Source organism: Perissodus microlepis, chromosome 17, assembly GCF_051167445.1.
Source record: "Perissodus microlepis isolate ML-2025 ecotype Zambia chromosome 17, ASM5116744v1, whole genome shotgun sequence".
NCBI lineage: Eukaryota > Metazoa > Chordata > Actinopteri > Cichliformes > Cichlidae > Perissodus > Perissodus microlepis.
The window spans coordinates 35,175,861-35,200,645 of NC_140477.1; the positions used below are offsets into that span (position 1 = coordinate 35,175,861).

A 24,785-nucleotide genomic window follows, 5' to 3' on the forward strand; every position below is an offset into this window, starting at 1 on the left:
TTCTCACGCTGCCACGTCTCAGAGATAAACATAAAATCAAGCTTCTCCGTACAGAACAAGTCATTTAAGATATAAGACTTGTTGGCAATTGAGCGCGCATTAATTAACATACATTTAACGCTGCGACCCACCGGGACAGGGGTAGAGTTTCCAGGAACAGAGTTCGTACTATGCAGTAAGCTGCGCAGCAAAACAGGGTTCCTGCCGCGATGAGGCATTGCTTTCCATACTTTTAGGTGGAAGCTTGGGTGGTAAACACAGTGGGTTGTGGGGATTAATCCAGCTCCGACAAGTCTCAGGCGGATCTTACCGCTAGCAGCCCAGGAATAAAGCCCCCAAAGATCTGCCTCTTTCCGAAGACGACGGAGCAGGACAAGAAAGCCGGCTCTCTTCCCCCACTTCCTTCCTCTGAAGCAAAATTGAGCTGACCGGCAAGAGTGGAGGTGAACCGGGTGCTGCGTCGCGCTCAAGCGGCGGTGGGAAAACAACGTCGTATTGTTGACTCTGAAAGTTATCCATAGCAGATTTGATCGCCAGTAACGCATGGCGATCATAAATCCGAAGGGAGATGGCATCGGACAAAACTGTAGCAAGAACACTTGCATAACATATAAAGTAAACAAACACACGGACGGAGGCAGCGGCACAGCCAAACACAGGCGCCATCTTGCTTCTTGGGACAACAACAGTAATGAAAAAATCACACAAAATATGACTCTTTTTTTTTTTTTTTAATAGTTGTTAACTTAAAATGGCACCAAATAGTATACCCCCAAAGCAAACCTTTCGGTATGCCAACATTTCTTCAGCTATTTTCAGGGCAGGGTCGAATGATGATGAGCTACAATAAAATGCATCATGGCCTCAATTCAATTCAATTCAATTCAATTCAATTCAATTTTATTTATATAGCGCCAAATCACAACAAAAGTCGCCTCAAGGCGACTTTTGTTGTGATTTGGCGTCTCAACCCAACAATCATATGACCCCCTTTGAGCAAGCACTTTGGCGACAGAGGGAAGGAAAAACTCCCTTTTAACAGGAAGAAACCTCCGGCAGAACCGGCCATCTGCTGCGACCGGTTGGGGTGAGAGAAGGAAGACAGGATAAAAGACATGCTGTGGAAGAGAGACAGAGGTTAATAACAGATATACACTACATTTTCATCAATGACATTTTTCATAAAGCAAGCCTACAAAAGCCTATATTTAGATGAAGGTCAGATGGAGGTCTCAGACTGCTTGCTGCTGGATTGGAAAAGAAAACACCAAAAAAGAGCCACGTGACAGCAACTGCAACATTGCTACTAAATTTGAAAAGTGACTTATGTGTTGGAGCTTTTGCTCCATAACCTTGGTGCGCAGAAATCATTTGAGCCACATGTGATTCCGAAGATCCTCCAGGGTGAAGCGGTCCTTATAGTGCTTCCTCAGACACCCCGTCAAAAAATCCCTGCATTCTTTACAGAAATGAAATACTCTTGTTAAAGTTATCCACAAAGTTATTTCACGTTTCTTATATCAACAGCCCTTTTGGCAGAAATCTTACTGTTTGAAATGTCAGCTAAAATCGGTGGGTTTTGGTTGATGATCTTGTAGTCGCAGTCAAATGGTAACTTGTTGTGTAACAGCTGGTACATCACAACACCCAGCTGCCAGGCTGTAGTATATTCTGCAGAGCAGAAGCCATACATGAACCACTCTGGACTATTGTAGATCCTGGTTCCTAAAACACAAAGATAAGAAGAATTAATGGGGCGGGAACATGATGTGGAGACAGTTCATGACAGCACAACGCTGTGGCTGAAAACATACCTGCGTTCCTCCTGAACCTTTGTCCCGGAGTAAACGTGACTCCACAGCCAAAATCGATGTATCGCACTCGGGGTTCCTCGGAAGAGGTTTCAATTAGAATGTTGTGTGGTTTAATATCTCGGTGGAAAACCCCCTTGTAATCCATCGCAATGGCTGCGTCAACTAATTGTTTCATTATGACCTAAAAGAAAGGAAGCCATATTTGGAGCACAGGACATTCTCTATGAAAAACTGCTGTAAGCTCCAAATGCTCGTCACTTACCTTAACATGTGTCTCTGACAGAGGTTTATCTGTAGTTTTGAGGTAATTGTTTAAGTCCATGCAATTTTCTGGTTTCTCAAAAACCATAATAAGCTCATCTTCCAGATCAAACCAGTCAAGTAGAAGTGGGGTTATACTGCTTTCCGTATCGTGTGGTCCAGCCCCAACTTGTATCAGTAGCGCCACCTCCAGGGGAACATCAGTACTTTTCCCATTCCAATCCTTCAGAAGGAAAGTTACTTCAGGTCAATATTCAGAATTTCAACAAAAGTAGCTATCAGCGTACAGACAGTTTTGAAATAGTCACAAAATGACCTGATTTTTAAAAAGCATTCTTTCCACTGAAACATGTCAGTTTAAACAATAAGGTGACCCACTGTTCATAGAATTCGACCATATTTCCTGACGATTTCACACACAACTGTGAGACCAGTCTGGTTCATGCACGGAGGAAATACGTGCCTTATGCTTGATGCCTGAGAAGGCCTGAAATAATATAAATACCTGCTGGAATAAGAAAAGACGCTTACCATTGTTGTGCGCACAAGTCTGCGCTGTTGAACATGTTTGATTGCCACCTGCATTAAAGACATTTTCTGGGTTAGAGAAGTACAAACAGGAATAAACAGAAGATCTGTGAAATGCAAATGTAAGAAGCCATACTGGAAAACTGTCTTTTATGCGTATTCCAGAAAACACGGTGGCAAAGCCTCCATGACCCAGCACCTCCAGCTGTTGATATTTTTCCAGGAAGTCTTCTGCAGACACACAGGAAAAACATACAGGTTATGACTTGTTACACAGAAAACAGCTGGCACAGTCCTATAGAGCTTTGTTATAACATTTCTATTAATTGGTAAATAGCAGCTACATTTTAGGAGATTAGTAGGTAGGTAACGTCATTACTGCCCAGAGTGTCTCTTATTGTCAATTGGTCCCACAGGAATCAAACCCAATCTTAAACCCCAGGACAAATTCTAAAGGATCTTGTGATCCAGCTCAGAAATATTGCCATTATCTTACCTTTTCTGTCAGTGCCGGATATCCTCGGTGAGTCACATGTTTCAGAGGGTTCCTGGGTGGGACTCTCCTCTGGGCTCGTTGTCCTGCTTTTTTTGCTGGATGGTCCCTCAGATTCGTCACTAGTGCTCTTCCGTTTGTTGCTCCTCTTAAATATACTAGAGTCGCTTGAAGGGACTATGAGAAGGCCAACTAAAATGGAAAAAGTAGTTTGACTTTAAGCATTTTCAGTCCAACTCTGTGTCAACTGCTTTCTACTGACTTTCTAAGGTCTGGCAATCGTGCATTAAAGCAATAACTGCACACTGAAAATCAACACAAAGAAGGCTAAATGAACCAACTACAAAGTTAAAGACCGTTAAGTACACAGTTAAAGTCACAAAATAAACTACATAGCCAAGATAATGTCACAGCTAAAACAGGTCTTATCACTAACATTTCAAACTGGATTCCCCAGAAACAAAGTGGCTGGGACCCAGTTTTGGACCTCCACTGCTTTTGCTTTTTTTGGGGGATTTGTCCAGTCTTTCAGTTAAGTCCCTTCTCTTTCTTCCCTCTATTCTTCCATCTGGAGTCATCTTCACCAGTGTGGAGATGCAAGGCTCTGTTTGGTGTCCTGAAATCAACAAAAGATGATTTTGTTTAAGTCAAATTCAGTTGCCTCAAATAAAAACCCAGAAGCATGGATAATTACCATATGAATCCCATTTGACTTACCTAGAGGGTTATTCAGATCCACAGGACGTGGTGCATTATAAGTTGGCCAAGACTTTGACATTGTGTGATCAATTTAGGTTAATTTAGTTTCAGGATTTCACTCTTCACTCTTCAAAGATGCAATGAGCTGTGTGTTAGAACTATGATCTTTAGTGTCTTATAACAATGAGGTGATGACAGCACAAGATTTTGGAATTCTTGGTTTCCATAGAACATCAGCCTGGGCTAGGCAGTAGTTTCTGGTGAAGGCAAAGTTCTGTAAAGATTTATTTAGGGGTACAATATTGCAAAAACTGTAGCGCAGCTGCATAAATGCATGTTTATAGAGGGCTGCTTCAAGGTGGGAACTGTGCTTCTACAACAAAGGCCATGAAACTAGTTAGGAACAAGCAATGGATATTATAGATAATATTGTAGCTATTATACCAACAAGAAGGACTCTCTTTGGGCAGCATTTACTTGTAAGGCAGTAGTGAAGGCTAATGGATAGCTTTGCAGGCTAAAAGCTAACAGCACAGGTTAAGTCAAAATTCACTTGATTTCAGTTTTATTTACAGCACCAAATCACAAAAACAGTTGCCTAAAGGTGCTGGAATGTGTTGACTGATCTATAAATCGTATCTGTGAGCATTATTGTGACTAGCTACTCACTAAATGTATAAGCAGTATTGGATGTAATGCATAATAAAATTATGCGTTACTGTGATGAGGTTATATTTTTCAAGGTTCAAAGGCTATAGAAAGCCCAGTGAATTTGAACTTCCACAGTTATTCTTTTTCCTTTCCTGCCTAATGTATTTTCTTATAATTTCTCAATAATTTATTTGCTCTGTTTTACCTAACCTCCGACTGTCTTGGTGAGTGTTGTGGAAGTTAGTATTGTTAGCTGATGTAACAAGCATGGTACCTGCTTCCCAACTCTATCGGTGTGGGGTTTTTTCTTTTTTTCTTTAACCGCTGGTTGTTCATATTTATGTTCCACTTGTATACCTCATCTGTTTGTATGTTGTATACTCACTGATTGTTCAATAAAGTTCTTGTTAAAAATACATATATATATATATATATATATATATATATATATATATATATATATATATATATATATATATATATATATATTGGTGTGTGGGTGTCGGGCAGGCACCAATGACGTTTTTAAAACAGCATTTTTTAGTATTCAGTTGTTTTTATTAATATTGTTTGTTTTATGTTCAAGTTAACCGTGTGATAGACCTGCTTCAGCCAATGCTCTTCATTCGACTTTTATTCCTCTTTATGCAGGTAACTGCTGCAGCAGCAGTGTGTAATATGTGATTAGAGTCCAGTAGCTGAATAAAGAGTGTTATGCAAATTGTTACCATTGTTTCAGAGGTTGACTAAAAAGAGATAAAAATATAGTTTTATACATCAAAAACATTATTCTAATGATAATTGCTGATTAACACTTATTGTAAGGTGAGTTCAAGTTGTTTCAGAAAAACTTGATCATTATTGATTGATTGATTGAATCTTTATTTTGAACATGTTGAAAAAGTACAACAAAATAGAATTAAAAGAGACAAATGAACAAAGCAAAACAAAAGGAAAACGAGCAACCACAACTCCAAATAACGTTCATGTTCAAAAAGGAGCAGGAAGAAGCATAAGCTTATTTAATCCCACCCCTTTTCCACTATCTAGTATCAATAGACTACAGAAATACCTCCTTGCAATTACATTATATGTCATGTGTATTTTTTTTTAAAAATATATATACATACATGTTTCTATCTATCCATACATACATATATACACATACGCACATATACACATTTTCAATAACCCCATTAACACCTCAAGGATACACAACCTACAAATATATATATATACCCATACCAACATACCCGTGCACCCGCACACACATGAAAATATTAGACAAGAACACCCTATCAAATCTCTACCTTTTCCCTGTACCCTGTAAAAACCATATCCTTAAACCGCTTTTTAAACTGCGCCATGCTCGGACATTGCTTCATATCTTTACTTAGTCTGTTCCACAGCTTCACTCCACACACAGAGATGCAAAAACTTTTTAATGTTGTACGGATACGAGGATGTTTTAAATTTAATTCCCCCCTCAAATTGTATCCCCGTTCCCTTTTAGAAAACATTTTTAGAATATTGTCAGGAAGCAGGTTATTTATTGCTTTATATATAATTTGTGCAGTGAGAAAATGAACCACACCTGTGATTTTTAGAATTTTTGATTTTAAGAATAGTGGATTTGTATGATCTCTGTAACCAGTTTTATGGATTATCCTTATGGCCCTTTTTTGTAATAGAAAGATTGATGATAGCGAACATTTGTAAGTATTGCCCCACACCTCTGCACAGTAATTCAAATACGGTGCAATCAGGGAACAATAGAGAATATGGAGTGATTTGTGGTCCAGAATGTGTTTTACTTTACTCAAGATTGAGACACTTCTTGAAATTTTGTTATGTATATGATTTATATGAGACTTCCAGTTTAATTTATCATCTATAATCACACCAAGAAACTTATGTTCAAGTACTCTTTCAATTTCCACACCATCTAAATGAATCTGCACTTGTGCATTTCTAAGGGAATTCCCAAATAAGATTATTTTAGTTTTACTTAGATTTAGCGATAGTTTGTTCCTGTTAAACCATTTTTTAATTTTGCACATTTCTGAAGTAATTGTATCCAGCAGCTCCTTTAGATTCCCCCCAGAACAAAAAATATTTGTGTCATCTGCAAATAATACTAATTTTAATATATCAGATGCCTTACAAATATCATTTATATAAATAATAAATAATTTTGGACACAGTACAGAGCCTTGTGGAACACCACAAGCAATGTCCAAGCATGATGAGGAATGGACACCCAGCTTCACAAATTGTTTCCTGTCACTTAAATAATTTTTCACCCATTGCAGTACAACCCCCCTGATCCCGTACCGTTCCAGTTTATTAATTAATATGTCATGATTGATTGTGTCGAATGCTTTCTTGAGATCCAGAAATACTCCAGCTGCATACTGTTTCTGATCTATAGCATTCGTAATCTCCTCAATTGATTCGATTAATGCCAGAGATGTTGATCTTTTTGATCTGAATCCATATTGACTGTCAGAGAGTAATTTATATTTATCTAAGAATTTGTCTAATCGTTTATTAAACAGGTTTTCTAGGATTTTGGAGAATTGTGGTAGTAAAGAAACAGGCCTGTAATTTGTGAAGTGGCGTCTATCCCCAGTTTTATACAGCGGCACAACTTTAGCTATTTTCATTTTGTTTGGCACTTTTCCCGTCTGAAATCATAAGTTGCAAATATATGTTAGAGGTCCTACAATTCCTTCAATGACCTTCTTGACGATTTTCATGTCAATATCATTACAATCAGTAGATGTTTTATATTTACACATGTGTACAATGTCAATTATTTCTTTTTCCTCCACTGATGTGAGGAACATTGAGTTAGGGTTCCTATCAATCAGGTTTTCACTACAGTCTACTGATGGCAGTGACTCAGGAATTTGTTCTGCCAGTTTTGGTCCAATATTTACAAAATAATGATTAAAGCTGTTGACCTTATCAGCAGTGTTTTCCATAATATTGCCATTGTCGATAAAGTATTGAGGATAACTTTGTTGTCCAGAATTATTTTTAATGATACCGTTTAAAACATCCCATATTCCCTTCATATTATGTTTATTGTTGTTCAATATTTTACTATAATACTCCTTTCTACATACACGTATAATATTGGTCAACTTATTTTTGCATTTTTTAGATTTATTTTCAGCATCTTTTGTTCTTTGTTTTAGGAATTCCCTATAGAGTGTATTTTGCTTTTTACATGCGTTTTGTAAACCCTTGGTGATCCATGGTCTATCTGAATATTTGTGCTTTCTGTTGTATTTTATTGTTGGACAGTTTTTATCATACAACTCCATGAATATTCTTAAAAATATGCCATATGCAATATCAATATCAGCTTCTTTGTACACATTGTCCCAGTCCTGATTTAATAGATCGTTCTTAAGTGCATTCATAGTTTCTTCTGTCCTTACACGTCTGTATCTCAGTTGTTCTTCATGCTGATTTTTCTTATAATTATTGTCATAAACTGCAAAAACTGGTAGGTGATCACTGATGTCATTAATTAATATTCCGCTCACAATGTTGTTTTCCATATTGTTAGTGAAAATATTGTCAAGTAAGGTGGCACAATGTGGTGTAATTCTGCTAGGCCTGGTTATTTTAGGATGTAAACTCAAACTGTACATAGTGTTTAGGAATTCGTCGGTCATTTTATGCTTTTTCGGATTCAACAGGTCAATATTAAAATCACCACATATAAACATAACTTTTTGATTTGTTTTAGAGAATATTTCCTCTATGAAGTCATTAAATACTTGAATACTAGAGCCAGGTGTTCTATATATACAGCTAATTATTACATTTTTCTCTTTTTCCTTATAAATTTCAATTGCTATACATTCTAATAAATTATCAATTACAGTTGTCATACTTTCTACCACCTTGTAATTTAGGTTTTTATCCACATACACAGCTACTCCCCCTCCACTCTTGTTCCTTCTATTTACAAAATTCACTTCATATCCCTCCAGTCCAAAGTCCATTCCTTTCTCCGCATTGATCCATGTTTCAGAAATGGCAATAATTCCAAATGGATTTGTCAACTCATTTAGATATTCCTTTATATTGTTGAAGTTGGCATACAGACTTCTGCTATTAAAATGGATTATTGATAATTTATTTTCCGTGCTGATGGTGTGCTTAAACTGTTCATCAGTGAAGTAGCAGCAGTTATTGCTGATGTTGTAGAAGAAATTATTTTCCGGGTCTATATCCTCTTCTAAGTCTAGAACATTATGGTCTGTGTATCGAAATGTTCTCAGTTCCAGATTATCATAAAGAGAATTCCAATGAGTTATATTGATATTGTTGCTGGATGCAGATGAAGTTCTTTTGGACTGTGCCATGTGTTGTGTGTCACGTCACATGTGTATTCATACCTCCAGAGTAAGTTGAACCTCAGTATTTGTCCAGCTCCTCCATATTTCTGATGACCAACACTTTGGCTTGTTCCGGTGTTCCATTGAGTTTAATGAATACTTTGCAGTTGGTGGTCCATGTATTTTGAATTTTTCCCTGTTTCTTCAAGTAACGTGCTTTCCTGGCAATGTCTGCATTTCTTTTTATCAGATGTTCATTCATGAAGACATCGGATCCTTTCAGTTTCTTTCCTTGTTTTAACAGTGCTGTTTTGTGTTTTCTGTTTGCAAATCTCACAATGATGGCTGGTTTGTCACTGTCATTTTTTCGGGGTAGAGGGTGGCAAGCCTCAATGTTGTTATAATCCACTTCCACACCTTTGGACCGTAGAAAGGTAACCACTTGATGCTCCGTGGAGTTGACATCTTCCTCTCCTGGCCCTCCTACATTGTCAGCGGCGACCGCCCGGCCGTATGACCGGGGTTTGATGCGAAGCCCCGTGATGATAACATCGTTCACCCGGGTGTACTGCTCCAAATCCGCCACTCTGTTCTCCAGGTACGCCAGCCGCCGATCCTTCCCGGCGTTCTGGATGCGGAGAGCCTTAACTTCCTCGACCAGGTCCAGGATGGCTTTCTGCTGCAGTTTGACAGTAGAAATCTCCTCTGTCATAAACTCCAGCGACTTCTTAATATCGTCACCTTCCTCGGCTGACAGAACTTTTTTCGGGCCCATGCTGAGAGACGCTCTTGTAGCGTTGCCGTGACGACCGGCTAGCTAGTTGATGCTAGCGTCCTTCCTCTCTCTCACCGCTACGGTTCAAAAACATCAACTTCTGAGTTTTCCAGAGGTCGCAAATGACGAGCCACCACTTCTGGACGGTTTCCCACACACGCTTTCAAAGTTTAGTATCCACGGAGAGTTGCCGTTTTCAGGAGATATGTTAAGTTTGCCAACGTTGCTGCTCAGAGAACCTGTTGCTGTCAGCTCGGTGTGTCACTTCCGGTCAATGCACTGCTACACTGGTCAATTATCTGGTCAAAGATGATCAGACTTCATAAGCAATGGTTAAAACTTAATGAATTCTTTCATTTTCATTTTGGAAAAGAAAATTCCAACAACAACATTCCTCTGTTATGTGTTTTTCAATGCAGACTTGCACTGTTTTATTAGTTCAATAGTGTGTTTGCATTTTGCACAAGGATTGAAATAATGCCATGTTCATATGTTAAACATACTTGAATACACTATTGTGTGTGTGTGTGCGTGTGTGTGTGTGTGTGTGAGCTAAATTCTAAAGCTGTATGCAATAAGGGTTTCTATTGTCATGCAGGCTGGGTTTTTTCCCTTCACCCCATTGGTGGTTATTCATGGACTTTTGATGTTGGAACTCTCCTCTGTGAGGAGATGGCGAGCCGTCCCAGACCCTAGAATTCATCTGCTACAAGGATCGTCCTTCGCTCCTTTGAAGATTCACGGTTTGGTGGGACCCCCCAGACCACATAACAGTGCAGACAGTAGGAAAAGAACTAAGGGTGCACCCAGTAGATCTTCTTTTCATTTTTTTTTTTCGTGTTCTTCTCCAAGAAGAAGCGAGCTTGACTTGACTTACTCTTCTGACTCTTGACTTGAGACTTTGGATCACTGACACCATACCCGTGTGGTGACTCAGAGACACTTAGCGCAGATTATATGTGTGAGATTGTTTCGGTTATAAATTGTTTTGCCGGCTATAGTTGTGTCTATGTTGCAGTGTTATTGCCTGTGTGACAATACAGTATTGTTCTCAACTCACCTGTCTCCTGCAAATCATTCTCCCTCTAACACTACCACAAGAATCTAGAACTGATCCACGCACTTGAGCTTCATCCAGCTGATTTCATTTCATGAGCGGGAGGAGAAAAATGATTATGAGCCAATTTTTTTGTCATAAAAATACATTCAGCAGTCCTTGGAGGAAAAGGTAGATCTTGAAGGTGCATTTCTTCTATGAATGTTTTTTTAAAACTCAACTGTCCCTGGTTAGCTTTTAGTAAGATGTTTTAATAGGTAGCCTGTGTTTTTTCTTATGATAGAAGTAGCTTAAACATGTTGGCTTTGAAATAAAGCTTTTTAAAGCTAGACATCCTGTAATGTATGTTCCTTTTATCGTCTGTAGACCAGTGAAGTCTTGATCTTTGCATAAACATTACACACTGTGAGTCCTGACATGCTTATGACGTATACAGATATTTGTGTAATATATTATGTTGTACAATTAAACACAATTGTGCGTATTTCTACAACTGACTATTCATCTAGGCACTGAATGGAGTGTCATATTAGTATGATAAGCTACAATAGAATGTATCATGGCATCATACACTACATTTTCATCAGTGACATTTTTCATAAAGCAAGCCTACAAAAGATGTGTTTTGATTTATTCTCATTTATTTGTTAATAATCTGACTGAAAACTTTGCTTATTCTTCCAATTGATTTTGATGTTACTAATCAATCGGTAAATTGTCATGTTTTCTGCCAGATAGTGGTGCTTTTAATTATTAAATTTACATACAAACCCCCCTGGTTAACGTTGCTGTTGCTAATGTGACTGATAATTTGCTTTATATTGAGCTCTGGAACTTTCTTTGTCTCGTTCACCCAGTCTAGAGACTGAGTTTTATACATATTTGCACATATTTGCATGGCTACTAAATTTGAAAAGTGACTTATGTGTTGGAGCTGAAGGTGGGTCATGATTTAACCATTTAATGGTGATACACTTTAGTGCTGCTGTAAGCAAGATTCTTAAGAGATACTTTTTATTGTTTCCTGTAAAACCTTTTGGAAGTACTCCTACAATGGCTAACTGATTGTCCTTTGTTAATGGTTGTTGGAAAACTGTATTGAGAGCTTTAAATATGTCATTCCAAAATGAGCAAATTTTTGGACATGACCATAATATGTGTGAATGGGTTCCTAAGTGAGTACCACAATTTCGCCAACAAGTGTCAGGAGTTGTTGGGTTCGATTTAGCAATTATCTCGGGGGTTCTAAAATATCTTATGACCACCTTCCATTTAAATTCTCTCCACAGCCCAGAATTAGCCAGAATTAGTCATCTTAAATTGCCCTCAATTTTTTTCGTTAATTAAACTATTAATCTCACTATGATCGGAAAGCAAATTGGCTGTTTGTGCTTTTTTGTGTTGTTGCTCTAGGTGCCTTATTTTGGCCTCCAATTCACACCGCCTGGCCTACCTTTTTTTCCTGGCACTTGCAAATGATATTATGCAACCTCTAATGTATGCCTTAGCGCAATGTTACTTGTTTGTTTGTTTTTTGTTGGTATATTTATGTTAATTTGAATTTCTTTTATCTGTAAGCCAATTTCCCCACAGGGAGAAATAAATCTGTCTATCTAAAAGACATTTTGGGAAAGTTTTACCATTGATAGTCTCCTTCTAGACAAATGAACCAGTCTTGAGACTTAAATATTGTCTTGAGCACTGTTAGTGCCAACATATATAAATGGCAAAATAAAATAAAAATACTTCATGAATATCTCATAATTGTATATATTTGTGCATTTGAGCTGAGCATTGAGCGGGGACTTTTCACCATCGATCGATTATGATCGATGACAGTGAACCTGAGCACCTCCCCTACCTTTGGTGTGCGCTCACGCAGCTTGTAGAAAAAGTTTAGTGTGGAAGAAGTGGAGAAGGTGGAGCTGAAAAGCTGACATAAAACAATTAAAACTAAAAATGGGTGCAGCAAAATGTGTCGATTTAACCGCCATGTTAGCTGTCAGTGCTGCTGCACCAGCAGCAAGCGGTAACAACTAGTGAGAACCAGTGAGAACCAGCAACAACCGGTAACCAAGCCTCACAGTCAAATATTGTTTGAAACAGATACTTGGATTTAAAATAATTTAGAACTGATACTACCATTTATGTGATGCTCCTCTTCTATCCAAATCACCTGAAAGGCAACAAAAAAGATTCTCTATCCCTGCAACCAGCAGCACAGCAGTGAAAAAAAAGCAGTGATCATTTGTATGTAAACAACACATGAGTTATTGGATGTGATCTCTACAGGTTATCACATCCAATATGGCAACAGCTCTTGAGCAATGTGTGCATGACATGACAAACGTTAATAAGAGGCCTAACATTGTAGAGGGAAGCCAAAGTGTTTGAAGAGAACTCGGAAAGACACAGGCCATCACCATGGACTCAACCAAAAAGGATGAATGCATGTTGTGTGCATGCTGCATACCTATGTGTTCAAAGTAAAACGTGTGTACTGAACAGAGCATTTGCCATCCAGAAGCATTTATTGTATTTGTAATCATGCTTTTGTATCATATTTTATGAAGTCTTGTAATATGTCTGCTTGTCAACTTAATCTCAGAAGGAAGAAAGAGTAATAATAGCTGAGTAAAGATGTGAAACTAAATTGTCAAAAGGAAGCTGGCAGCTGAGGAAGAAAGCAATGGTGCAGCCTGGAGCAACTCTGAAATATAACTTTGACAGGTGTTCCAGTTTCTGTGTGAGGAGGATTAACACTGACAGGTTTGAAACACCAACATCATTGTTTATGTTAATATAAAAATGTCACCAACCAGTCATTTACAGCTGATTACACTGTGAGACTGACACAAAAACCTCTGAACCAGTAAGAATTCCCTTAAAATCTGAGCTCTTTGTTATTCCTATTGAAACAGTTTAATCCATAACTCCATTTTATTATAGTATAAGTCCACTGGGGTGATCGTGGCTCAAGAGTTGGCAGTTCGTCTTGTAATCAGAAGGTTGCCGGTTTGAGCCCTGGCTCCGACAGTCTCAGTCGTTGTGTCCTTGGGCAAGACACTTCACCCGTTGCCTACTGGTGGTGGTCAGAGGGCCTGGTAGCGCCAGTGTCCGGCAGCCTTGCCTCTGTCAGTGCGTTATTATAGCCACAGCCGCCCTGGGGAAGTGTGTGAATGACTGAATGTAGTGTAAAGCGCTTTGGGGTCCTTAGGGACTAAGTAAAGCGCTATACAAATACAGGCCCTTTACCATTTTATTGTAAGCTGCTGGACAATAAAATCAAGTTATTAATCCATGTATTAATTTAGACCCAACATGCCGAAATTGTGTGCTTTCAGTTCATTTCATTTCAATTTATATAGCCCCAGTTCACAAGTACAGTCTTCCCAGTTTGAATGACAAAATGTGGTGCTGGAGATGCCTTTTACATCTATTACAGAAAACAGATGCATAGCAGAGGAATAAACAGGCCCAGCAATGGAAACAGACTCACAGCACAGCATCTGTTTAGCAAATCTTTTTTGTATATGTTTTGATACTAGACAATTATGAGGCAATTATTCACTTAAATACCTATTTTGCACAAAGGATGTTTAGTAATGAAATGTAATTAAGGTTCACAGTGTGTGGGAGTCTGTTCATTGTGAAGTTGACATTAAAACACATCTAAAAGGTTAGAGGGAAAAAGAGGGTAGAGGTGTGGCTTACATTCTCCTCAGGAGTTCCTCCTCATCCATCCTGCCATGTATCAACAGTTGAGGCTGGTGGCAGAGTGATGGAGGGAATATTTTCTTGGCACACATTGGGCCACTTACTAAGAGCTGTGAATCATTTAAATGCAACAGCCTACCTGAAAACTAAACTCCATGCATTTATCAACCATCTCCTAACAATAGTTAACATCACAGTTTAATTAGCCCCTCTGTTATAAAGCATGCATACACTACTGTTGTTAAAGTTGGACAGATTCCAGGTTAACTGGGTCTACCTTGTGATCCAAAGCCTAACTTTATTTATACAGTACACATTTTCCTTATAAAGTGAATTTAAGTTGCAAATATTCATTCAATCAGTTGACACTCCATCGATTAAAAATAAGGGCATTTGGAGAAAAGTTATGATCGCTAGGAAGTAGATTACTTTTACTTTACGTCTTGTGGAAAAAGTGTCTGAGCCTCAGCTGTGCAACAATTTGTTTGTTGGCAAGTGTCTTGTAAATTAGTGCAGTGATGGAGTGGCAATATAAATTATGTTTAGGAAGCCAAAGTAAAAAAGTGGTGGTCAAAGAAAGAATGGGGGAAAGAGAGCAGGATGAGAGATCAACCAGGGCTTTAGATTTGAGCAGTGATGGCAATGACCTGCTGAGTGCATGACCTAAAAGATGAAGTTCTGACGAGTGAGTAGTTTGTCTGCATTTTTGTAAAGGACTGAAACATTTTTAATGTTTGTATATTGAAAACATGTATACTCACCGTAATCTGTGTAATATATCTATAAGCTGATCCCTTGGAAATGAATACTGAATGTTGAATTATATTGTTTTTGAAAGGATTTTATCCTGGATGTGCAGCTGAAAAATCTGCAGGAACTATGTGATACCAGCTTGTCTCTGTTCTACAACCAGCTCTACAGAAAAACACATTATTTTTACAGACACAGTCATCTGATGCTTGGTCGTGATCTCATTTTGGAATATTTTTTCCAATGTGCATCTCAATACATATAATGATATGATTTATATCAAGCAAATTATGCCATCATATATGAGAAAACTCTAAAATTATGTTTGATTTTGACTCACTTGACTCATATATAATAAAATAGTAAATTGTTGAAAATCAGCAGCATTGGTCTATAATTGCAGCATAAATGCAGCAGGCAAAAGACAATCTTGGCATTAGGCTGAGAGGAGGCTTGTTAAAAGATTTAAAATATTAAAGAAATAGAGTCATGTTTGTGGTAAATGAGCAGTTTCCCCATCTGTAAAGCATATGTCCTCACAGCAACGCTAAATGTCGAAGTAATGGACTGAGACAAGCCCATTTTAAAAAACGCATTGAAAGGAAAGTAACTTGAAAGTAATCACACTTTACAAAAGTGGTATATTTATTTAATGCAATACAGTACAGTGCCTCTGTACTGCCAGCACACATTTATCATCATAGTACAGACACAGAAAGAAAGCATGGAAAAGCAGGCACACATTTACATAGAAAACAAAACAATAAATTCATCAAGTGAACACCAAGTTTTGTCATATTCTCCTCCATTTATACAGAAGTATTGAGTCCACGGTCACTGAGCTCCACATGCCAACCCTGGGGACGGCAGAACTTTGTTTTGGAGTTTGACAGAAGTGTGTGAGTCGGTGCAGGTGTCCTGGACTTGCTTTGACTTTTTAATTTTTAATTTGGGCTCTTGCTGGCTTACTAGAGAGACCGCAGTCCTTCACCTCCTCCTCATCCTCCTCCTTTTCCATCTACACATCTCTGCTGGCACTGCCAGACCTAAACATTTCTCTTTTATGATAGATGTATGTATGTGCACATGCATCTTATAAGGGTCAAATGAGTTCAGTAATGTAAAGGTCATTAAACCTCAGTTCTTCAAGGATAAAAGACTTCTCTTATCATATTTCTGCAGTTCCACACATCTAATTTATTCACCTTCTGTCTCCTTCGTAGAGGGTAATAAGGTGATATATGTTTTTCTTTACCTTGATTCTGTATAACACAAACACAGCTACATACTCTTTAAGAGTAAACAGCCTTATTTTTAATGGGCACCGCAGCAGTTATAAGGTGTCAGGTATAAACTCATAAATCGTCCAGGATGCACTGCACCATTTTAGCGTTTGAACTGTGCTGCAGGTCACATTCTTATTAGCTTTGTCTTTTTCTTCTTCTCCATTTATAATGCAGTAGTTAGTTTAATTTGGTACCTTTAGAAGTTTTAACAGGCTCTTATACATGAACATGTATCTTGAAAAACATGTCAGGAAGTTTATATGCGCAATGTCCTTTCACTTTTCACATCCACAGACTGATAGTTGAAGTCAGCTTTAATGGGAACCTCCAATTCCAATGAGGCCGAATGACTTCACATATCTGAGGGAAGAGCACAGATGTAATTTGAGGCTTCGCAAAACCTCACAGACAGCCAGTGAGGGTTATTAGAATGATGACTATCTCTGATTTAGACTATTCATCACAGGACCAGAGTTTTAGCTGTGAAGAGGTCAGTGCATCAGTCAGGAGGGCATGTTGTCCTTATTACTGCATCTAAACTTATTCCCACAAACTCTTCATGTCTAACATAACATCTACACTGAAAAGAAGTTCAGAATTGCAGACAATATTATACTGCCAGACACTTTCTCACAAAGATGCTGAGAGAGGAGATTCCAATCTGCAGCTTTCTACTGGGAGAAATGGTTTCCGTATGTGTTGATCTTACTTTATTTATTTAATTGGTCATCCTCAAAACTATTGAAAGAATTTCAATAAGGATATATCATTTAGAGCAGGGGTGTCAAACTCAAATACACAGTGGGCCAAAATTCAAAACTGGAACAAAGTCGCGGGCTAACGTTAATATTTATTGAAATATATTTATTCCTCCAGATATAAGAATGAATCTTTTCTTATGGACTCAAACACGTTTTGCTGAAAAACTGAATATGGAACAAGCAAAGCTTAATACTAAACAATATATATATTAGCTGTATAATACCAGTAGGCCAGGTCTAATAGTAATTTGGTATGGCTTCGCGGGCCAAATGCAATTAGGCTGCGGGCCAAATTTGGCCCACGGGCCAGAGTTTGACACCTATGATTTAGAGAAAGTGACTGGTGATTAGACTCTAATGACCCATATCACAGAACAGGATCCTCCTTACTGAACTTACACATATGCTTCATAACTGGCGTTTCTGAGCTAATAACTACTGCTGGGTTCCAGTGGCAGAGTGAGGAAGTCTGAGCCAGAGGTGGAGCCCAGCAATCAGAGAGTAAATTCAGAAGGTGGGGGGGACTGTCGAACAGATGATGAACAGAAGGACTAGATGAAATATGGCTGCCTGGAGTGTTTTAAAAGGCACCTATAAATAAACTGTAATATTGCTATTATTGTTATTACTGTGATAAGATGCAGCTTTTGAGGCTCTGCTACTGGTCAGTTGTGCTGATGTAAAGCAAAACCTCAATGCATCTCCAGTCTTTCAGCAAAGAGTCAAGCGTGTGCACACAACACACACACAGAACTGAGATAGAGAGAAGATGGAGAGAAAAGGACCAAAAAGTGCCAACAGGTCAAGCTAACCATGAATATGACACGGTGGAATCATATTGGGTTGCAGAGGGTGATGTGACACAGAAGTAGAGATTGTGATCATATCTTACTCCTCAAACAAATTAAAGAAACACATTGTGAATGTTAGAAATCATAGGGGAGAAAATCTGTATTGATATGGACTCGGTAATGTGTGAAGAACAAAAGGATCTCTCATTGTTTGATGGAAATTAAAATTATCAACAGAGATTGACAGACCACGTGACTTTCACGCATTGCATGCCAGGTACTAGTGGCAAAACAATCAAAGCAATGCATCAAACGCAAGCATTTGCAGCACCGAAAACGTTCATTCTCCGGTTCCAATACCTTCTTGTTTTTTCTTTGCCCCCCCAAAAAAGGTATGTACAAAACGAAGGAGAACAATGCCGGTCCGTACAAAGACAGACTTGATGAAAAGTCAAAGAAAAGATACAAGGAAAAAATCAAAGGAGTGAAAGGGTCAGACCCTTACGAGCACACAGAGTGGACAAAATACGTTAGCGTGCTGCCCAACTTTCACCACGCTCATATTTATAATTACACGGTTCTTGGAGTGAGTGCATACACTCGTGAAGTTTAGTAACTTCAGGTCACTGCAACAAGCCCAGGTACAGTTTACCGACGGATGGGTGCAGGACCTTGAAATGCACCGTGTAGAACGAAAGACCATCGTACGAACAAAGTTTACCAGTCTCACAAATCGTCTTCATAAATACACATTCGTTAACCATTTATTAATAGGACCTTTGAGCTCAACGGTAATTAATTAGTAGTGGAAATACTTTCTGGTTCGCATTACAGAAATGTAGCAGTGACAATAATACTGTATGCTGTAATCGTACTGTGCAATTAGTGATACAAAACAACTGTTTTACCCTGTGAATAAAAGTATATGTTTTTGTCAATGCCCCATGGTAATAACAGAAGCGAAATGCAATATTGTGTCAGGACAATTCACTATTTATGCACAATAAACAAAGGAGCATAGCGCGACCATTTCTGTTCAGCGCCAGACTTGCTTGTAACCTATATCACCAATTATGTTAAGAAAAATGACGTATTAACTACTACAAAACACTGACCTTTGTGTGAATGCTTGGAGCAGACTAACATGTGAGCTGGAGTGTTCTGGGACGTTATATTTGGTCTTCGAATGGCTGCAATCCAGGCCATCCGTCGCCTCTTTGTTACTTCGGAAACATGGCTGAACAATTTCTCTTCAACGACGTAATCCGATAACAACCGATCTCTTTACCCGTCGGCTTCCCGTGGCTGTCATGCGACCGGCTATTGCAGTTAATAATACAACAGCTTCTTGCCATTTTTTGTGTTTCTTTTTATCGCTGTGTAACTGATTTCAATTGAAAGCCTGCGTGCGCTAGTACCGCTTGCCACGCGTTCCCAGAATCCTTTGCTGTTTTTACCCCTGAATGACATCACATTTTCAATCTCTACTGAAAGAGGGATGGATTCAAAGACACACAGGAAATCAAAGTAGAAAAATAATGAGACAGGCTAGTTCATTTTGCCAAAATTTCATTACAGCATCTCAAAATAGTACTCAGTGTGGCCCCCACATTCATGTATGCGCATGTGCAGATGGTCTGGTCAAAGGCATTTACACTGATGGCCTTTTGGAGGTAATTTTGTTTAATTTTATATTTTATATGTATATATAATTTTATATACTATATACTTCAATGTACTAAATTATAATCATACTATACTGTGATTTAAAAAGTGTTTATTCATTTTATGAGCAGTATTTTTGGTGTCTGCCTGCTATATGAACCCAGACAGATGAGTATATAAAGTGTAACCCTACTGGTTGGCAGCCATACAGCTACTTTGGCAATAACTAGTTCAAGCATTAGATAAGGAGAACAAAGGGCAAATTTGCTTCTTTACTATATAGGCATGCCCAGTGTTTTTTGTGCAGCTTTGCCTCATTAGGCAAAGCATTTAGAAAGCATTTACTTTTAAAGTGTGCAAGGTTTGCAGTTTGACTCTGCACCAGACTTCTCAAGAAAACCTTTTCTAAGCTTTTTGATACGTTCTATGTTTGATAAACCCAGGGGTTCCCTGACCTTCAGCTCATAATACATATATGTGTCCATAGAACTGATGTGAACATTTCAACAAACTTTACAACAACCAACAAAAGACTCAAAAATGTCTGTTACTGGAAATGCTCATGGATGTGGAGCTCTAGATTGAAACTGACATGCCTTGGTACCTTAATTAACATTGTCAGCTAAAGCACCAATGACTAAAAGTAAAAAGTATCAGGAAAGCATCTTTATTCACATACCCATTCAAATTTTTTTTTAGCAACACTACAAAATGCTAATATTTTCTTACAGTACTATTTCCCTTAAGTGGTATATCTCCTTTTGGGCAAAGTCTCCTAAGTTTTTCTGATACACCGGCTACATAGGGGATGACAATGTTGTTGCGTCTGTCCTTCTTATCCTCCCTCGCTGGTGTCTGGTCTTCTTTTCTGTGCCTCCCTCGCCACCAGCGAGGGAGGATAAGAAGGACAGACGCAACAACATTGTCATCCCCTATGTAGCCGGTGTATCAGAAAAACTTAGGAGAGTTTTCTCCAAGCATGACATCCCGGTGCATTTCAGACCCAGCAACACGCTCAGACAAAAACTGGTTCACCCGAAAGACAAAACGCCAAAACACAGACTTAACAATGTGGTGTATGCTGTACAGTGCAGCGAGGAATGCCCAGACCTCTACATTGGAGAGACCAAACAGCCACTTCACAAGCGCATGGCACAACACAGAAGAGCCACCTCCACAGGACAAGACTCAGCAGTCCATCTGCATCTTAAGGATAAAGGTCACTCTTTCGAGGATGCCAATGTTCACATTTTGGACAGAGAGGACAGATGGTTTGAAAGAGGAGTGAAAGAAGCCATCTATGTCCACTGTGAGCGACCATCTTTGAACAGAGGCGGGGGTTTACGACACCAACTCTCTGCCATCTATAATCCAGTTTTGAGATCCCTTCCCTGACGCCTTAACGCCCACTCACATCCTGGGCCATCTGACCTCAGGAATTCGCATGATAAGGTGGGGCCAGGTTTCACAATGAAGACACCCGAAACTCTGGCTGATTGGGACCCACACCCAGTTTCACACCTTGGCTCAGGCGATTAGAGGATCATCAGGGGGTCCTTTTGTCCCTCTGTGGGGGGATACTCCCACTAGGTTTATATCTGGGACTCTCCACCATTTGACCTTAGAACTGAAGAAGCTTCTCGGATGAGAGGTGAAACGTCTTCAAGTAACTTAAAGAAGTCCAGACGCTTTTCTTTGCAAGCTCCTTTGACTACGATGACCTGGATGACTGAGAACCTTCACAGACATATTACTATTACCATTAAACTTGCAGGGAGTGTAGTTTCTTATTACAGAAGAAGATCATTTTTGTGGACTTAGGCTGTACCAATGAAGCTGTAACTGTTGTTATGGAACCTGCAACACACCCAGTGAGCTTGATTTGAAGTGGGTTTAATCAACACATTGCAATGTGGAGAGAGCATCCCAGTGAAACACCGGGACCATCTCTGAATTGTGGCCACCACCCTTACATCTTATATACGCAGACACAGACGCTCTTAAACAAAGAACATTCCACAGCAGATCAATTATTGGCAGATCCTTAACTGTTCAATCTAAGAAAAGCTCCGACCAACCGTCACCTCATCTGCAACAGGATGTCCAGAGCCCTCAAGAGGAAAATGAGTCTGCTGTGAAGGTGCAATAAAACTTGGCCCTCACTTGTGATCACATTCCATATGCATACAAACTGGTGACAGGAGTGCTCTTACTATACTAGAGTGAGAAAGTGATATTACTATAACTAATGTGATATGATTAAATATGTGTTTAATACATGAGAAAAGAAATCTGCCACCACACTGTTCAACATAGATAATATGAAGTGGATCTTAATAAACTAAATGTAACATTCAGGGAGAAAAAATGTGCACAAACAGGAAAACAGGGAGGATACCAGGTTTTCATTCTTTATATTATGAGGAAAACTGTTCTTCTAGAAAGATCATCAGTTGCCACCTTTCTGACCTATCAGTAAATTACCTTGGATGGAGGAACTCACTAAAGAAGCTTGTGTGCCAAAATATTTGGGTTCCCTATAAAAAGTGAGAAAACTGCCATAAACAACAGAAAGAGAAAATCCAAGAACCCACCAGCTGTTTACAGCTCATGTGAGGTTGCAGAGGTAGCAGAACAAGTGGTGCGTCCATGCAAATCACAGTGGACGTTGACATATGTGACTCTCAGCTTTTAAACATATTCAACTTTCATCCTCAGTGCATTTCATAACTAGTTGAAAAAGTAAAGTCCTGGTATATGCAAAGAAACATACCCCAGTTATATAACACCATGCTGGAAAAATAAATATTTTGGATTTACAAAGTGAGGCTCATTGGGCTACTGCCCATTACTCTTTTCTTCCAAGAATACTTAAAACAGTTGACAATTAACAATAAAAAGAATCTGACCTGATGCTGACATGGATACTTTTGCAGGTTTTATTAGTCTGTCATGAAGCTTATTTATCTACCATGTTACTAAAATGAGTCGGGTTTGTCCAGGAATTTAGGGAAAGGTTCATTCAAACCACAAACAAATAACCATGTGGTGAAAAGGGCATTACAAAGACGTCGAAAACAAACCAGCCAGAGGAAATGTGCTTGTGCTTAAAAAAAAACATGGCAAAATATACTACGGGTAAACTTGAATCAAAACTGACTTCATAATATATGCATCATGAGAGAACTGCTATTAAAGAGGATATCTGATCTTGATTCTACCAAGAGAAAGGTCAAGGTTTAGCTGCGGCGACTGTACAAAATCATTTTGTCCTGCATTGCTGTGGACTCCTCACTCAATACTTCCCCTTTCTCAGGTCCATGTGCCTCTGCTGAAGTTCCTGATTTTCTTCCTCCTGTGCCACCACCACATCTTCACCAGCGTACACCCATCCAGGAAAAACATTCAGACCACCGTTTCACCACGATGTCTGGATCACCTTGGTGTTGTCACATAAGGTACAATCAGTGTTACTCCTGCTTCTGTATCACACCCACACATACAGCCTGTATGCCATCTTGCTTCAGTTTAGTTTGTCCACCCTCAGTTTAAAACTGGATTTGTGTCAACTCGATTTACAGATTTTCTGATTTTACAAAGCAACTTTATCCTCATTGACAGAAAACATTCTGGGCAGAATACAGTCAAAAATCTCAACTCACTGCACATTTCTCCTGCTGTCATTCAATTTTGCCACACTTTAGGACACTCACAGAAAATGCAGAATACTGTACACTACAGACAGATTGATAATGAAATAATGAAAGTTATAATTTTTAATTCAATTCAATTCAATTTTATTTATATAGCGTCAAATCACAACAATAGTCGCCTCAAGGTGCTTTATATTGTACAGTAGATCGTACAATAATACATACAGAGAAAAACCCAACAATCATATGACCCCCTATGAGCAAGCAGTTTGGCGACAGTGGGAAGGAAAAACTCCCTTTTAATAGGAAGAAACCTCCGGCAGAACCAGGCTCAGGGAGGGGCGGGGCCATCTGTTGCGACCGGTTGGGGTGAGAGAAGGAAGACAGGATAAAGACATGCTGTGGAAGAGAGACAGAGATTAATAACAGATATGATTCAATGCAGAGAGGTCTATTAACACATACTGAGTGAGAAAGGTGACTGGAAAGGAAAAACTCAATGCATCATGGGAATCCCCCAGCAGCCTACACCTATTACAGCATAACTAAGGGAGGATTCAGGGTCACCTGGTCCAGCCCTAACTATATGCTTTAGCAACAAGGAAAGTTTGAAGCCTAATCTTGAAAGTAGAGATAGTGTCTGTCTCCCGAATCCAAACTGGAAGCTGGTTCCACAGAAGAGGGGCCTGAAAACTGAAGGCTCTGCCTCCCATTCTACTTTTAAATACTCTAGGAACAACAAGATTGGCAGACCAAGATTGGCGGCGCACTAGGTCGCAGCGGCCACACCGGGTCCAAAACCATGGTGCGATTTTGTTTTTAACTCAAGTTCTATTCGAATTTGGTCTATTATACAGCTGTAATGTGCGTCGGAACAACAGTCAAACACATCTACAATCATCAACAACTTCTGGATTTAGAAAAACGCCACCAAACTCAGCCAGATGGAGACACGCTGGAGAAACTGTGCCGCTGCGGCATTCTGCAAGCTCCGAACAAACGGGCTACGGAGCCACAACATCTCAGCATCCGCCCGGAAGTACATCGAAAACGGTGTGCGAGGAAGCGGAAGCGCGGTAAGCGAGCCGGTATCCATGCTAGGCTAAAAGCCAACCGTAGCCGACCGGCACCCCCATCACTTCTGCTCTCCAACGTGCGCTCCATAGAAAACAAACTGGACTATTTGAGACTGCTGCTAAACACCCGGAAAGAAATAAGACACTGCCGTGTCCTTATTCTTACTGAAACATGGCTACACAGAGGCATCACAGACCGCTCTATCCAGCTAGACGTGCTAGCCAGCTACCGTGCCAACAGAGACCCCCTATCATCGGGTAAGACACGCGGCGGTGGACTGTGTGTTTACATCAATAACAGCTGGTGTAAGAATGCAGCGACTGTATCTGTGCACTGTTCAGAACTTGTGGAGGTCTTGGCAGTCAGATGCAGGCCGTTTTACATCCCAAGAGAGTTTACTGTGATGATCATCGTTGTTGTTTACATCCCACCTAGTGCTAGCACTAATG

At 39.3% G+C, this 24,785-nt stretch overlaps 1 protein-coding gene across 2 annotated transcripts; it reads right to left on the bottom strand.

Annotated features, from left to right (window-relative positions):
• Positions 1 to 761: 761 nt before the first annotated feature.
• On the bottom strand, positions 762 to 8,974 carry LOC146369994 (serine/threonine-protein kinase pim-2-like). Of its 2 annotated transcripts, none has more exons than XM_084910928.1 (9): positions 8,865 to 8,974; positions 3,533 to 3,712; positions 3,100 to 3,288; positions 2,740 to 2,834; positions 2,607 to 2,654; positions 2,077 to 2,298; positions 1,815 to 1,995; positions 1,549 to 1,725; positions 762 to 1,459 (listed from the first exon to the last, which is right to left on the bottom strand). In XM_084910928.1, the coding sequence occupies exons 2-9, from the start codon at positions 3,672 to 3,674 to the stop codon at positions 1,368 to 1,370; spliced, it is 1,146 nt and encodes a 381-aa protein (XP_084767054.1). In that variant the 5' UTR covers positions 3,675 to 3,712; positions 8,865 to 8,974; the 3' UTR covers positions 762 to 1,367. The 2 variants fall into 2 exon arrangements, with proteins under 2 accessions (XP_084767054.1, XP_084767055.1); XM_084910929.1 differs by lacking the exon at positions 8,865 to 8,974 and adding an exon at positions 3,814 to 3,880.
• Between the last annotated feature and the right edge of the window lie 15,811 nt (positions 8,975 to 24,785).

Coding starts and splice junctions, on each gene's coding strand:
- LOC146369994 (XM_084910929.1), bottom strand. CDS start 3,874: ATGTCAAAGTCTTGGCCAACTTATAATGCACCACGTCCTGTGGATCTG. Junction 2,655..2,739: donor GCATAAAAGACAGTTTTCCA/GTATGGCTTCTT, acceptor TCTTTAATGCAG/GTGGCAATCAAACATGTTCA. Junction 1,996..2,076: donor TGTCAGAGACACATGTTAAG/GTAAGTGACGAG, acceptor CCTTTCTTTTAG/GTCATAATGAAACAATTAGT.